The 16631-nt window shown below is 47.0% G+C and overlaps 1 protein-coding gene across 8 annotated transcripts in view; it reads right to left on the reverse strand.

Moving 5' to 3' along the window:
• Positions 1–3772: 3772 nt before the first annotated feature.
• Positions 3773–16631, reverse strand: part of TRAIP (TRAF interacting protein) — a 36715-nt gene continuing 23856 nt past the window's right edge. For 7 of the 8 annotated variants that reach the window (XM_053600262.1, XM_053600261.1, XM_053600260.1 and 4 more), the window contains 5 exons: positions 8603–8758; positions 5504–5552; positions 5073–5222; positions 4912–4962; positions 3773–4412 (listed from right to left, as the gene is read on the reverse strand). In XM_053600262.1, coding sequence (XP_053456237.1) covers positions 4293–4412; positions 4912–4962; positions 5073–5222; positions 5504–5552; positions 8603–8758 — 526 coding nt within the window. In that variant the 3' untranslated portion in view covers positions 3773–4292. The remainder of the gene's footprint in view (positions 4413–4911; positions 4963–5072; positions 5223–5503; positions 5553–8602; positions 8759–16631) is intronic. The other variant, XM_053600263.1, reaches the window with a different exon arrangement.

Consider the following 16631-nt stretch of genomic DNA (forward strand, 5'->3'; position numbering starts at 1 on the left):
AGGTGGGGGGAAAGCAGTCCAGGTACTATATACAAAAGGGCTAAAACCAAGGCAAGCATCTCGGGGTACCTCCCCACCAAAGTGCATAATTCTAAATTTTTGAAGGGTAGGATCTCCACTGCCTGCCCTGGTACCAGTCAAGTGCTTTTGGAACTCGGGTTGCTGACTGTGGTGAGGCTAAGGAATGGAAATTACAACTACTTTTTTTTTTTTTTAAAGACAAAGTCTCAAGCTGTCGCCCTGGGTAGACTACTGTGGTGTCACAACCCACAGCAACCTCAAACTTAAGTGATTCTCTTGCCTCAGCCTCCCAAGTAGCTGAGACTACAGGCACCTGCCACAATGCCCAGTTTTGTTTTGTTTTTTTTTTTGAGACAGAGTCTGACTATGTTGCCATCGGTACAGTGCTGTGGCGTCACAGCTCACAGCAACCTCAATCTCCTGGGCTTAAGCGATTCACTTGCCTCAGCCTCCCAAGTAACTGGGACTACAGGTGCCCACCACAATGCCCAGCTATTGCCCGGCTATTTTTTTGTTGTTGCAGTTGTCATTGTTGTTTTAGCTGGCCCAGACCAGGTTTGAACCTGTCAGCCCCCCGTGTATGTGGCCAGCACCATACCCACTGAGCTACGGGTGCCACCCGAATTATGACTACTTGATTCATACCATTCTCTTACCAAATAGCAGCCTTTCTCTTCACCTACCAACCTTCTTGATGTTAAATGTCTGATCAGGTTCAGAGTTTTGAAACAGTTTACTACAATGGTTCCTCTTTCCAGGTTAAAGGTTGCTTTGATCTATTATAGTAACCAACCTGAGTCTAGAACTTCCATTATGCTCGACTTCACTCCACACTGTTGACAACTGTAGCTTTGTAGTACATTTTAAAATTGAGAACATTTTCCTTTCTTTTCTTTTTTTTTTTTGATAGTCTCATTATATGACCCTTGGCAGAGTGCCAAGACGTCACAGCTTACAGCAACCTCAAACACTTGGGCTTAAGCGATTCTCTTGCCTCAGCTTCCTAAGTAGCTGGGACTACAGGCACCTGCCACAATGCCCGGCTATTTTTTTTTTTCCCAGCTATTTTTTGTTGTTGTTGCAGTTGTCATTGTTGTTTTAGCTGGCCCAAACTGGGTTTGAACCCGCCTCCCTCGGTGCATGTGGCCCATGCCATAACCACTGTGCTATGGGCATTGAGACACATGTTCCTTTCTTCACTATTTAAAAACTGGTCTCCTGAAATTCCATACAAATTTGAGGATCAATTTTTCCATTTCTTAAAAAAAAGGCCATTGGAATTTATTTATTTTTTTTGAGACAGAGCCTCAAACTGTCACCCTGGGTAGAGTGCGGTGGCATCACAGTTCACAGCAACCTCCATTTCCTGGGTTTAAGAGATTCTCTCGCCTCCGCTGCCCAAGTAGCTGGACCACAAGTGTCTGCCACAACGTCAGGCTGTTTTTTTTGGTTGCAGCCGTCGTTGTTTGGTGGCCCGGGCTGGATTTGAACCCTCCAGCTCAGGTGTATGTGGCTGGCGCCTTAGCTGCTTGAGCCATAGGCACCGAGCCAGGCCATTGTTATTTTGGTAGGGATTGTATTGCATCTGTAGATTGCTTGGGGGCAGTATTGCTTTCTTAACAATGTTGAGTATTTCAATCTGTGGACACAGGTTGTCTTTCTATAGTACATGTTTAGGTTTGTTGTTTTTTTTTTTTGGTAACCATTCCCCTATTTCTACATTTTCATCACCCTAAGGCAGAAACTGTGAACGTAAAGCAGTAACTCATTTCCCCCTCCTCCTCCAACTCCTAGTAACCTCTATTCTATTTCTGTTTCTTTTTTTTTTTTTAGAGAGACAGTCTCACTCTGTTGCCTTCCGTAGGTGGTGTCACAGCTTACAGCAACCTCAAACTCTCGGGCTTAAGCGATTCTCTTGGCTCAACCTCCCAAGTAGCTGGGAGTACAGGCACCTGCCACAATGCCCAGCTATTTTTTTTTTTTTAATAGAGTAGAGTGCCCTTTTATTGCCCTTGGTAGAGTGCCGTTGTGTCACAGCTCACAGCAACCTCCAAATCTTGGGCTTAGGCGATCCTCCTACCTGAGGCTCCCAAGTAGCTGGGACCACAGGCAGCCGCCACAATGCCCAGCTATTTTTTCATTGTAGTTTGCCCAGGGTCGGGCTTGAACCTGCCACTCTCGGTATATGGGGCTGGGGCCCTACTCACTGAGCCACAAGCACCAACCTCTTCTTTTTTTTGCAGTTTTTTGCCAGGGCTGGGTTTGAACCTGCCACCTCTGGCATATGGGGCCACCATCACCTTTTTTTTTTTTTTTTTTTGAGACAAGAGTCTTATTTTGTGGCTCTCGGTGGAGTGCCGTAGCATCACAGCTCACAGCAACCTCAAACTCTTGGGCTCAGGCAATCCTCTTGCCAGTTTAAAAAAAATTTATTTTTATTTTTAGTAGAGACGGGGTCTTATTCTTGCTTGGGCTGGTCTGGAACGCTTTGAGTTAAAGCAATTCACCTGGCCTCCCAGAGTGCTAGAATTATAGGCATGAGCCACCACACCTGGCCTCCATAATTATTTTTGCGTTTGGCTTATTTCACTGTCGAAAGTTCTTAACTTACATGCTGATTCATTATTAGATTCCCCACAGGTGGGAGCTTGGTGCTTTTGTCCTCACTTTACAGATAAAGAACCTGAGCCTGAGTTGCTAGGTAATTTTCTTAAGAGCACTCAGCTGGTAAGGAGGGTGCTGGCAGTCAGTCTCTATACTTTTTTTTTTTTTGAGACAGAGTCTCAAGCTGTTGCTCTGGGTAGAGTGCTGTGGCATCAAAGTTCACAGCAACCTCCAACTCCTGGGCTCAAGCGATTCTCTGCCTCCACCTCCCAAGTAGCTGGGACTATAGGCGCCCGCCACAACACCCAGCTTTTTTTTTTTTTTTTTTGGTTGCAGCCGTCATTGTTGTTTGGCAGGCAACAACAACCTGCCAGCTCAGGTGTATGTGGCTGGTACCTTAGCCGCTTGAGCCACAGGCGCCGAGCCTGTCAGTCCCTATACTTTTTTTTTTTGTAGAGACAGAGTTGCACTTTATGGCCCTAGGTAGAGTGCCATGGCATCACATAGCTCACAGCAATCTGCAACTCCTGGGCTTAAGAGATTCTCTTGCCTCAGCCTCCCAAGTAGCTGGGACTACAGGTGCCGGCCCAGTCCCTATACTCTTATACTGCTGCTGCACTTCCCCTCACTTAAAGTCTTCGCTCAAGTCGGCTCCATAACCAAGAGCATCACCTCCTTTCCATAAAGCCCCACACTCCTCTAGATTTTTCTGAAGAGGAGCTGGGTACCTGGGCAAACAGATGAACTCCCATTTAATAGAGGGTATGGGAACTTAGGGGGGTTTTATCCAGGCTAAGGGTTACCAAGGGAAGTACTCTGGGAGAAAGTGCTGCTGAAGCCAAGACTCAAAGACTAGTAATCTGGCTGGTAGCAATTAGAGGTGGGGAGAAAAGGAAGATAGTGGCCACTGGTTATTTGTTGTGCTTTCCTGCTTATGACCTTTTGCTGTGCCCAGGTTAGAGATTGTGGAAAAAGCTGCAGTGATCTCATTCTTACTAAAGTCTTCCTGTACCACATGAGAGGGCACATGCCTAGGGATGGATCTGCTGGTCTGAGGCTAGGTGCTATTCCTGCTTTAAAAAGTAATGCCAAACAGTTTTCCTAAGTGTTGGTACAAAATTCCACTCTCAGAATCAGGAAGAAAAGATTGTATTTATTTTATTTTACATGAAAATCTTCCCCCAATCCCTTCTGCACCACCATCCCCTATTCTCCAACCTGCCTGTGCCAAGCCATACCTAGCAGCAAAGTCAGAGGCAGACAGAAGCTCAAGCTGAGGCTACCTGAGAATCCTCAAGCACTTTGGTCCATAGAGATAGTCACCAAATGACCCTGGTTTCCAGGACCAGAATAAGCCCAGCCACATCTGATCATGGCTGTAAATAGAAGCATGGAACCAGGATCAGAGCAGGCCCTGCTGATAGGAATGATGAGCTGGTCATGTCAGTCCCCAAAGGTAGTAGGTCTGACGTTGTGGGGACGGGACAGGGTGAGGATAGTAAGAGCACCGTCTCTGGCCATCACTCTTACCCTCACCTGCTTGTTTGGCCTTGCTTCGGGGCTGGTTTTGGTAGAGTACCTATCTCCTAAAAATGCCCTGCCTAGCCAGTCCTTGGTCTACAAGGTAGAGGTGTATGTCTGGCCACTACTCAGACTCACTGTTCTAACTACCATAGGAAGGTATCCAGCTTGGTTTGGGAGAAAGTGTGTGCTGTCTTCATCCCCACTCTCTGCTTAGCCTTGGCCTTGGGCTTAACAGACAGTGGTCGGATCATGGTTGTGTTAGTCTGGAGGAGATGTTAAGGAAGAAGCTTGGAGAAGGGACTGGAATGCAGGGTGTTTTTTTTTTTTTTTGTAGAGACAGAGTCTCACTGTACCACCCTCGGGTAGAGTGCCGTGGCGTCACACGGCTCACAGCAACCTCTAACTCTTGGGCTTACGCGATTCTCTTGCCTCAGCCTCCCGAGCAGCTGGGACTACAGGCGCGCGCCACAACGCCCGGCTATTTTTCTGTTGCAGTTTGGCCGGGCCTGGGTCCGAACCCGCCACCCTCGGCATATGGGGCCGGCGCCCTACTCACTGAGCCACAGGCGCCGCCCTGGAATGCAGAGTGTGAAAGGCTTATATCCAGGCTAGCTGGGGATGGGCAGCCCTGCTACACTGAACAAGGCCAGGCTCTGCACACCTGAGGCTGCTGGCATTGTCAGGCTGACGTCTGGGGGTACAGATGAGGCATAGTGTAGGCGCCATAGCTCAGCTTAGCCCACTACCACAGAACAAGGATACAGGCTGGATGAATTTTGTCCGGCCTCCAAGCCCATCAAAGCCTGTCCTTACCTAGGGCAGAAGAAAGAGATGAGTGGGCCAGGCTACTGAGCTAGGGGGCTGGCTACCTAGTTCCACCCCTGAGAGGGCTGGCACTTGTCACTATGGGAATCCATACTCACCACATCTTTGCTGCGACAGGACTCTGCTCTGGCCCTTTTGGGTTGTTTCTGGCCCAGTATGGCATTCCGGATGAAAACAGGGAAGGCACCAACCAGTTCCTCATCTGGCTCTCCTACACAGCACTGGCCACCCAGTGACAGTTGAGATTCCTGCAGGGGAGATCTCAGAGCTAGACTTGATGAACTGGTTGGCAGTAAAGGAGGGAGAGTAGTGGTGGTGGAATAAGATCAGGATCTCTGATGCCTCACTAGGAGGCGGGAAAAATAATGAATAGAGTCCCAGGGGTGGCCCTGAGGTATCTCAGTTTTGGGCCAAGAAAGAGAGAGCTCTGGCAAGATTCTGACCTCCCAGAAGTCCAGCTTCAACGCCAGTCTTGGCAAGGGTTAGATGGTGACTTCAGAGGCTTCTTATGGGAAGCCTTTGCCCTTACCTGTTTAGAATCTCTGGGTACCTTCTTAGGGACGTCCTGAATGGAAGAGCTAAAAGAATGAGACATGAAGGCAAGGAGTAGGTAAGACATGAGGGGCAAGTTAAGCCAGGCTCAGCACATGCCCCTTGGGGTGTCCACAAGGCATGGCTGCTGACATGGCTGTGTTCTAGGCAGGCACCTTGGTGATACCCATCCTAAGTGCAGTTCTGCAAATAGCTAGATAACCACTACCAGTAGGGTAGTGAAGACAGTTATTGGATCACATCCAAATCTTGTGGCTTCTGTTCAGAGCCAAATTCCAATAATATCCAAGTCCTTGGGCACGTTATCATGTCCCAGGCTCCACATGAGGCTGGGGAGCCCAAATAATTCACCACCCACAGGAAGAAAAACAGTCATGCTCTAATGCAAGCAGGAGGCATCTAATGAGCTCAGGCTTAGTCCTGTCTACGCAGAGAGGGGGCACTACATGCAAGAGATGCTTGGTAAGTTAACCTCAGTAAGGTAGTATACAAAATACTCTCAGAACACAGGGCCAGGCTGGGCGTGGTGGTTCAAGCCTGTAATCCTAGCACTCTGGGAGGCTGAGGTGGGTGGATTGCTTGAGCTCAGGAGTTCAAGACCAGACTTAACCAAGAACAAGACCCCATCTCTACTAAAAATAGAAAAACTAGGCTGGATGCTGGGGCTCACACCTGTAATCTTAGCACTCTGGGAGGCTGAGGCCAGTGACTACCTGAGCTCACCACTTTGAGCCAGAGCAAGACCTCATCCCTAAAAATAGCCAGGTGCTGTGGTGGGCACCTGTAGTCCCAGCTACTTGGGAGGCTGAAGCAAGAGAATCACTTGAGCCCAAGAGTTTGAGGTTGCTGTGACCTGTGACACCACAGCACTCTACGGGGTGCAACAAAGTGAGACTCTCTCAAAAATAAATAAATAAATAAATAAATAAATAAAAATAGAAAAGCTAGCCTGGCATGGTGGTACACACCTATAGTCTCAGCTACTCGGGAGGCTGAGGCAAGAGAACTGCTCAAGCCCAAGAGTTTGAGGTTGCTATGAGCTATGATGCCAGGGCACTCTACCTAGGGCAATAGAGTAAAACTCTGTCTCAAAACAAAAACAAAAATAAAAAAACCAAAACCACAGGGCCAAAAAATAAATAAATAAATAAATAAATAAATAAAATAAAAAAACAAAACCACAGGGCCAGGCCATCTTCCTAGAGAATTTGTGCAGATAGCGTGGTCTGGAGCAGAGTACAGCATGGTCCTAGGTCCTAGGCTCCTACTCCCAGCCCCAGACCTGGACACTGTGTTTCCTGGGGACCCTAGCAGCTAGATATCCTCTTCTGGTATTTTCCTGAGTGGGTAGGAGGATTATGATCTAGGGCTGACTCTGTGGCTCCTTTTTTTTTTTTTGTAGAGACAAAGTCTCACTGTACCGCCCTTGGGTAGAGTGCCGTGGCGTCACATGGCTCACAGCAACCTCTAACTCTTGGGCTTACGCGATTCTCTTGCCTCAGCCTCCCAAGCAGCTGGGACTACAGGCGCCCGCCACAACTCCTGGCTATTTTTTTGTTGCAGTTTGGCCGGGGCTGGGTTTGAACCCGCCACCCTCGGCATGTGGGGCCGGCGCCCTACTCTACTGAGCCACAGGCGCCACCCGACTCTGTGGCTCCTTAAGCCATGAAGACAAAAGTGGGACCAGGGCCAGATAACTCTGGATTCCTCTGTACCTACACCCACAGCCTATGGAGAGGCCACATGATGACCATGGGAAGACTGTCCATTTGCTCTGGGTCTGGCTCTGGGGAGGGTGAACTGAGTTAGGGGCATCTTAGGCTCCCTCAGCCCCCAGCAGGCCCTCAAGATGGTAGAAATGTCTCTGAAAGGCCTAGCATCCTGAAGATCCCAGGGGCACACCTTCAACCTTTACAAATGAAGAAGAGGTAAGAGGAAGAAACCAGACTCTGGAACAGGCACTGATAGGCTCCCTGACTATAGCCCACATGCCATAGGTTTGTTTATCATTGCTATTGGACCTGGCCCTTTATGTATGTATGCCCCTGAAGTTTGGGAGGTATGGTTAGCTCATCTGGCTTGTTCTCATGTCCTATTCCACCCCCACTGCCTAATATCTCAATTTTATTTCTCTCATATCCATAGTCTTTATCCTGGGCTCAGCGCTGTAGCTCAGTGAGTAGGGTGCCGGCCACATACACCAAAGGTGGCGGGTTCGAGCCCGGCTGGGCCTGCTAAACAACAATGACAACTGCAACCAAAAATAGCCGGGCATTGTGGTGAGCACCTGTAGTCCCAGCTACTTGGGAGGCTGAGGCAAGAGAATTGCTTAAGCCCAAGAGTTTGAGGTTGCTGTGAGCTGTGACGCTAAGGCACTCTACTGAGGGCGACATAGTAAGACTCTGTCTCAAAAAAAAAAAGGAAACCTGCATAGCCCCCAACCTTCCTTATTTGAGTAGCATATATGCACATGTACAAATGAGCCTAGTTCTTGTCTCCACAGTGAGTCACAGTTTGCAGGCCTAGTCAAGGAGATAGTCTCTTTTCCCAGTCCTACTCCACCCCTAGTGCTGGTCCTATCTGCCTTATAGCTCTAGACAGCTCCTCATGCCTGCCTCTGTGGGCTGCCCCCATGAGTGGTAAAGCCCTCGGCTCCATGGTTTGAGATGGTCCTACCATAAGCATGGGCCTTAGAGGCACACAATGGCAGAGGAAGTTCATAGTCCCTGGTGTAGGACTCTAATAGGCAAGCATTCAAAGTATTGAGACCAGCCTCCTCAATACCATCAGTCCAGACCCACCCATACTGAGACCCCTACATTCTCTCTAACTCACATTGTAACACCTTTACCTTGAAGGATAATGGTAAGTTAATGATACCAAAGAAGGGCTTTGCACAGATTAAGTGCTGTAGGGAGGGAAGAAGAGGTGGCTGGAACCAAAGCCACAGTCAAGCCTAAGCAGCACACACTGCCCCATCAGCCACTTAGAACTTTTAGTGCAGGGCCTACACTAAGGCAGCTGTCTTAGCCTTCCTCCTACCAGGCCACAGACAGTGCTGTGGACTACCACTCACCATGACTTCTCTAGGCAGAGCTTCTTGGAGTGGCGCTGCTGGGAGATGGAGGACCGGGCTGGGGGTGTATCCACATCAAAGGTAGTGTTGAGATCAATATCATCACTAAAGGATGGTGGGCGGAGCTTCAGGTTCAACATTTCCATAGGGGCTGGGCTGAAGGTATAGATGGCCTGGTTATTTGGGACCATAGTGGCTGGCCAAAGGACAACATTCCCTCAAGCATCAGAGATAGCTCAGCTCTAGGGGTATGGGGCTCTACTCCTAACTGAGGACCACCCCCTAAAAAACCCGAAATCTCTATGGAATAAATCACTTGGCTCAGTCTGGAAGGTAAGGAAGCAAGCAAGCAAAAACCCAGACCAAAACACTACATATAAACAAAAGACTGCTTGCCGCCTTCTAAGCATGAAGCCTAATTTCTCAGAACTCAGTGCAAGGAGCTAGTCAGAAATGTCACTATAGACATTATAGACTAATGTGGAGTTCTCCATCCCTGCCCCTGTGATGTTGCTACTTATCATGGCACATGGTACAATATTAGACATCATCAAAATTAACTCCCCTAGGGGGCTAGCATTTCCATAAACTGAATGTGGTAAAGTCATTAAAGTAGTGTTTCTGGAGAGTAAATTTAATAACATGGGGACCAGGTGTGGTGGTTCATGCCTATAACCCCAGCTGTTTTGGGAGGATGAGATAGGAGGATCATTTGAGTCCAGGGGTTTGAGACTAGTCTAGGTAACACAGCAAGACTGCATCTCTACAAAAAATAAGAAAAATCAGCCAAGCACAGTGGCATGTGTCTATAGTCCCAGCTACTCAGGAGGTTAAGGTGAGAGGCTCACTTGAACCCAGGAATTTGAGACTGCTGTGATCTATGATCATGCTATTGTACTCTAGCATGGGCAACAGAGCAAGACTCTTGTCTCTTAAAAATATATATATATAGGGTGGCGCCTGTGGCTCAAGGAGTAGGGCACTGGTCCCATATGCCGGAGGTGGCGGGTTCAAACCCAGCCCTGGCCAAAAAAAAAAACACCACACACACACACACACACAAATATATATATATAAATTTAATAACATGGGGAAATATTCATACATTAAATTTAAATAGCAAAAAACTCTGTGTTTAGTGCAATCACATGATTTGGCACATACCCCACCCCCATATGCAGAAAAAAGGACTGTAAGAAATATTCCACATATCAATAGCAACTACCTCTGTGATAACTGTATTTTCCAAATTCTCCATAAGTGTGTTTTTACTTTATATTGGGGGTATGTGTGATTTTATTCTATTAAAAAGCTGCACCCAGGGTGGCGCCTGTGGCTCAAGGGAGAGTGGCAGGGGAAGCTCCAAGGATACCCTCTCTCTTTCTTGGCCTCAGGAACTTTTGCGGGCTATACCACAGTCCCACTGTCACTAGGGCCTACAGATCAGAAGAAAGGGAGCTAGCTGTACTTTTCTGGGTGGGTAAGCAACCCAGAAAGCCTAGACTATTTCTTTCTCCCTTTTCCTGGTCCGGCCCCTGGAATCTCTTTCCTCCTTGCTTGCAAGTAGAAATAAAGGCTGCACAAACTTACCTCATACCAACCATATGCTGCTGGTTGCTTTTCTTCCCCCTTTGGGAACTACAGCATAAAGCAGCAGCTAAGGACTACCTTATGTCAACTTTTTTGCAGTATCCATTATTCTGCCACCATTTACCAACCCTAGCAAGTCCAGGCTTAGGTTAGGAACTCAAGAGGAAGGCAGGGTCTAGCTGAATATATCCATTTTATCCTCCAAGTGGCTCAAGGAAGGACTTCTTACTACATCCCCTCAGGCATTGTTCAGTGAGGCCCAAGGCACATGCTCAGCCTTGGCTCAAGTCAAGCCAGTCTTCACTAGCACCTTAGCACCTCCTGGGCATTTACGACTCTAAACTTAAGACTCAGGAGGTTCTCACAGTGCCCCACTCATGGCCCCAAACCCACGTCTGGCTCATATGGACACATTTCTTGTTCTCTCAGACTGTTCCCAGTATCTTCCTCCTTTATGACCATGAAATCTATTTTCCATCTTGTCAAGGGTCTACTTTCTTTCCTTCCCACCTCTGTCTGTTGTACAAGAAAGAATCTAGGGCTCAGTGTCTTCTCCCTCACTGGTTGACAGCCTGCCTTGCAGCCCTCCTTCGTGTTACACTCCTGGAACATCTACCTATGGCCAATTTACAAGGCTTCATGCCAGAGGTCTCAGGAAGTAGGGCAAGATAATCAAAGTTCCCCTTATAAAAACAGAGGAAAGGTTCTGGGCAGACTCATTTCCTGTGTGGCAAGGGGTCAGTCAATGTCTCTCTCTCTCTCTTTTTTTTTTTTTGGTAGATATGGATTTTGCAATGCCTAGGCTGGTCTAAAACTCTTGGCCTCAAGTAATCCTACCACTTCAGCCTCCCAGAGTGCTGGATTTGTAGCTATGAACCACTATGCCCAGCCAGCATCTCCTCTATGAATAGACAGCTTCTAGTAGCCTTACCCTAAGCAATGGTCTCCCTAACTCTCTCCTGCCCAGAGATCAGGGGGCCTTTGAACCCATGAGAGGTCTTCCTGACATCCCCTCTATAGTTGGGGGTGGTGGCTATTTCTTGAAGTCTCCCTAAAATGGCAGGTGTGAAAGGTAATATACCATCAGTACCCAGGGAGTTCTACAAAATTCTGGGACAGAAAGTATGGTTAGGGGATTGGGCAAATGAAACAGCAGCCACGATCCACAAGGAGGCTGCAAATGCAAAAAGCATTCAGCAGTCCTGAAAACCAGGGCACAGATAGCAGCCTTTAGTGATATTCTAGGAAAAGGTTTATATTCCCTGTCTTGTGCAGCTTGGGTTCTAAAGGTACTCAGCTCAATCATGACTCAGGCAGCTACCCTGGACCAAGAAATGGAAAAGCTTTCTCCAAAAACAGTAAGCAAATCTATTTACAGTGACATAGGGCAGCCAATATTGGACCTGACAGTAAAGCCTTTTGCATTCTGGGTTCAGATAAGACCCTCAGCATGATGCCAGTTCACTGTACATTCTCTGCAAACCCTAGCCATATATTCCCAAGCCAGCAAAGGATGACCAAGCAGCAAAGGATGACTACACATGAGGAGGAGCCCAAGAGAAAGGCCATGATACACAAACACTGACTGAGACAAACAGCCGTGTAATACCACAAAATGAGAATAGCATGTTTTACAAAAGATGTATTCACACCCATAATCCCAGCACTCTGGGAAGTCGAGGTGGGTAGATTGCCTGATCTCACAGGTTCGAGACCAGACTGAGACAGAGGAAGACCTCTTCTCTAAAAATTGCTGGGAGTTGTGGTGCCTGTAGTCCTGGCTACTTGGAAGGCTGAGGCAAGAGAACACCTAAGCCCAGGAGTTGGAGGTTGCTGTGAGCTTTGATGCTACAGCACACTCTACCAAGGGCGATAAAGTGAGACTATGTCTCTAAAAAATAAATAAATAAATAAAAATAGCCAAGCGTTGTGATGGGCACCTATAGTCCCAGCTACTTGGGAGGCTGAAGGAAAAGAATCACTTAAGCCCAAGGGGTTTGAGGTTGCTGTGAGCTGTGATGCCATTGCACTCTACTGAGGGTGACATAGTGAGACTGTCTCAAAAAAAAAAAAAAAAAAAAAAAAGGAAAGGAATTCTGACACATGCTACAATACGGATTAACCTTGAAAACATTCTTAAGAGTCTAAAGATGGAGGCCTTGGCAGTGAGGGGTGTCATGGCCCTGCGTATGAGTATTAATTGGCCCATTGGTTTTGTTAGAAAAATTCCTTGGACAGCGGCATTGAGACAAAGAGACTGGGGCGGCGCCTATGGCTCAGTCAGTAGGGCGCTGACCCCATATGCCGAGGGTGGCAGGTTCAAACCCGGCCCCGGCCAAACTGCATCCAAAAAATAGCCGGGCGTTGTGGTGGGCACCTGTAGTCCCAGCTACTTGGGAGGCTGAGGCAAGAGAATTGCTTAAGCCCATGAGTTGGAGGTTGCTGTGAGCTGTGTGAGGCCACAGCACTCTACCGAGGGCCATAAAGTGAGACTCTGTCTCTACAAAAAAAATAAAATAAAATAAAAATAAAAATAAATAAAATGAGACAAAGAGACTGGCTTTCACAGAGGTTTGGGTTGGGTTCAATTTTCTGCAGAGGAAGAACTTCAGAATGCACTACAACAGGAAAATCATATCATTGATGGAATAAAGCTCCAGGTTCAAGCTAAAAGACCAAAAGTTTTGCCAGAGTATCAAACATCAGATGAAGAGAAAGATTAAGATTATTTTTTTTTTTTGGCTGGGGCTGGGTTTGAACCCGCCACCTCCAGCATATGGGACTGGTGCCCTACCCATTGAGCCACAGGCGCCGCCCAAGATTAAGGTTATTATACCTGTAAATAAAGTTAACATAACTGAAAAAAAAAAAAAAAAAAGAAAACATTCTTATGAGTGAAATAAGCCAGTTTCAACAGGACAAATACTGTATGGTTCCAGTTATGATACTCTTAGAATACTCAAGGTTAGAGAGACCTGAAGTAGATGGTAATGCAGAGACCAGGGAAAGAAGAGAATGCAGAATTGTGTAAAGGGCAGAGTTTCAGGCATTGGAACATGAAAAGTCCTGGAGATAGAGAGTGGTGATGGTTATACAGCTATGTGTACATACTTAAAAAAACTGTACTTGAAAATTGCTACAATAGGGGCAGGACACAATTATAAGAGGGATTTTACCTAACAAATGCAAACAATGTAACCTAATTCTTTGTATCCTCAATGAACCTGAACTAATGAATAAAAAATAATAAATTACAAAAAAATTGTTACAATTGTGAAATTTATGTAACATACATGTTACCATAAAAAATACTTCTGGCCAGGCAGGGGGCTGTAATTCTAGCACTCTGGGAGGACAAGGCAGGTAGTTTGCTTGAGCTCATGAGTTCAAGACCAACCTGAGCAAAAGTGAGACCCCATTGCTACTAAAAATAGAAAAACTGAGGCAAGAGGTTGGAGGTTGCTGTGAGCTATGATGCCAGAGTACTCTACCCAGGGTGACAGCTTGAGTCTCTGTCTCAAAAAAAAAAAAAAAATGTACTGCTGGGGCAGCACCTGTGGCTCAACAGAGTGGGGCGCTGGCCCCATATGACAGAGGTGGTGGGTTCAAACCAAGCTCCAGCCAAAAACTGCAAAAAAAAAAAAGTACTGCTAACGTAAGAAGTTATAAAAGTTAAGAAATTTCTTAATTAAAATTTTTTCTTCTCTTTTTTCTTTATTTGGAGACAAAGTCTCACTTTGTTGCCCTCAGTAGTGTGCTGTGGCATCATAGCGCACAGCAACCTCAAATTCTTGGGCTAAAGCAATCCTCTTGCCTCAGCCTCCCAAGTAGCTGGGACTTCAGGCTGCTGCAACACCGGGCTATTTTTTAGAGATGAGGTCTTGCTCTGGCTCACGCTAGTCTCCAAATTGTGAGCTCAAGCAATCCATCCACCTGGGCCTCCCAGAGTGCTAGGATTACAGGCGTGAGTCACCTCACCTGGCTTTTTTTTTTTTTTTTTGAGACAGAGACAGTCTCACTCTGTTGTCTGTAGCTAGAGTGCTGTGGCTTCAGCCTGCTGGGTTTAAACAACCCTCAGCTTCCCAAGGAACTGAGACTACAGACCTGCCATAATGCCTGGCTAATTTTTCTATTTTTAGTAGTGACAGGGTCTCACTCTTGCTCAGGCTAGTCTGAACTCCTGATCTCAAGCAATCTGCCCACCTCAGCCTCCTAGAGTGTTAGGATTACAGATGTGATCCCACTGTGCCTGGCCTTTTTTTTTGGAGACAAGGTCTCACTCTGTAACCTGGGCTAGAGAGCAGGGGTGTCATTATAGCTCATTGCAACCTCAAACTCCTATGCTCAAGTGATTGCCCTGCCTCAGCTTCCTAAGCAGTGAGTAGCTAGGACCATAGGCGTGTATTACTATGCCCAGCTGATATTTTCTATTTTTAGTAGAGACTCAGACTGGTTAAATTTCTTAATTAAAAAACTTTAGGCCGGGGAGCGGTGCCTGTGGCTCCGTAAGTAGGGCACTGGCCCCATATACCGAGGGTAGCAGGTTCAAACCCAGCCCCGGCCAAACTGCAACAAAAAAATAGCCGGGCATTGTGGCGGGCGCCTGTAGTCCCAGCTACGGGAGGCTGAGGCAAGAGAATTGCCTAAGCCCAAGAGCTGGAGGTCACTGTGAGCTGTGACACCATAGTACTCTACTGAGGGGGACAAAGTGAGACTGTCTCTAAAAAAAAAAAAAACTTCGGGCGGTGCCTGTGGCTCAAGGGGTAGGGCGCCAGTCCCATATGCCGGAGGTGGCGGGTTCAAACCCAGCCCCGGCCAAAAACCAAAAAAAAAAAAAAAAAAAAAAAAACTTCAGGCCTGGGCTTGGCACCCTGTACCACAGTGGTTACAGCACCAGCCACATACACTGAGACCGGTGGGTTCGAACCCTACCCAGGCCAGCTAAACAACAATGACAACTGCAACAAAAAATAGCCAGGTGTTTTGGCAGGTGCCTATAGTCCAAGCTACTTGGGAGGCTGAGGCAAGAGAATCACTTAAGTCCAAGTGTTTGACATTGCTGTGAGCTGTGATGCCACAGCACTCTACTGAGGGTGACATAGTGAGACTCTGTCTCAAAAAAAAAAAAAAATTTCAGACTGGGCGTGGTGGTTCATGCCTATAATTCTAGCACTCTGGGAGGCTGAGGCAGGTGGATTGCCTGAGCTCACAGGTTCAAGACCAGCATGAGCCAGAGTGAGACCCCATCTCTAAAAATAGCCAGGCATTGTGGCAGGTGCCTGTAGTCCCAGTTACTTGGGAGACTGAGGCAAGAGGATCTCTTAAGCCCAAGAGTTTGAGGTTGCTGTGAGCTATGACGCCATAGTACTCTACCAAAGAGTGACAAAGTAAGACTGTCTTAAAAAAAAAAAAAAAATTCAGGCAGACACATGGCTCACAACTGTAATCGTAACACTCTAGGACATCACTTTTCAACCTGTGGGTTGTGACCCATAGTAACTGTATTAAAGGGTTGTGGCATTAGGAAGGTTGAGAACCACTGGTCTAGGAAATCGAATAGGGAGGATTGCTTGAGTTCAGGAGTTTGAAACCAGCCTGAGCAAAGCCAGGTTCCATCTCTACTAAAAACAAAGTAGAGGGCAGCACCTGTGGCTCAAGGAGTAGGGCACCGGTCCCATATACCAAAGGTGGCGGGTTCAAACCCAGCCCTGGCCAAAAACTGCAAAAATAAGTAAATAAATAAAATAAAAACAAAGTCGAAAAACTGTGTGGGCGTGGTAGCGCGCACCTGTAGTCTCAGGTACTTGGGAAGCTGAGGCGGGAAGACTGCTTGACCCCAAAAGTTTCAGGTTGCTGTGAGTTAGGCTGAAGTCATGGCACTCTAGCCTGAGTGACAGAGTGACTTAGTCTCAAGAAAACAAAACAAAAAATAAAAACAAAAACTTAAAAATTCCTCCTGAATGTCAAGAGGAATTACACAGATTTCTGTGACTGGATCTGAATATATCTCTAATGTATTCTAGGGAGATTTAAAAATTATAGAATGACCAAAGTATCAAGAAATATCTAAAATCCAACTCCCCAAATTAGCCTGACACTGTGGTCTTATGAGGTCTTCATATGTAGTGAAGCAGAAGTATAAGGGGGTAGACATCAAGCTGGTGAATTGGGGACCAGGAGCGGTGGCTCACGCCTATAGTCCTAATACTCTGGGAGGCCAAGGTGAATGGACTGCCTGACTTTACAGGTTCGAGATCAGCCTGAGCCAGAGCAAGACCTTGTCTTTAAAAATAGATGGGCGTTGTGGCAGGTGCCTGTAGACCCAGCTACTCAGAGGCTGAGGCAAGAGAATCACTTGAGCCCAAGAGTTTGAGGTTGCTGTGAGCTATGATGCCATAGCACTCTACCAAGGGCAATAAAGTGAGACTCTGTGTCAAAA

This window comes from Nycticebus coucang, chromosome 8 (genome assembly GCF_027406575.1).
Source record: "Nycticebus coucang isolate mNycCou1 chromosome 8, mNycCou1.pri, whole genome shotgun sequence".
Lineage (NCBI taxonomy): Eukaryota > Metazoa > Chordata > Mammalia > Primates > Lorisidae > Nycticebus > Nycticebus coucang.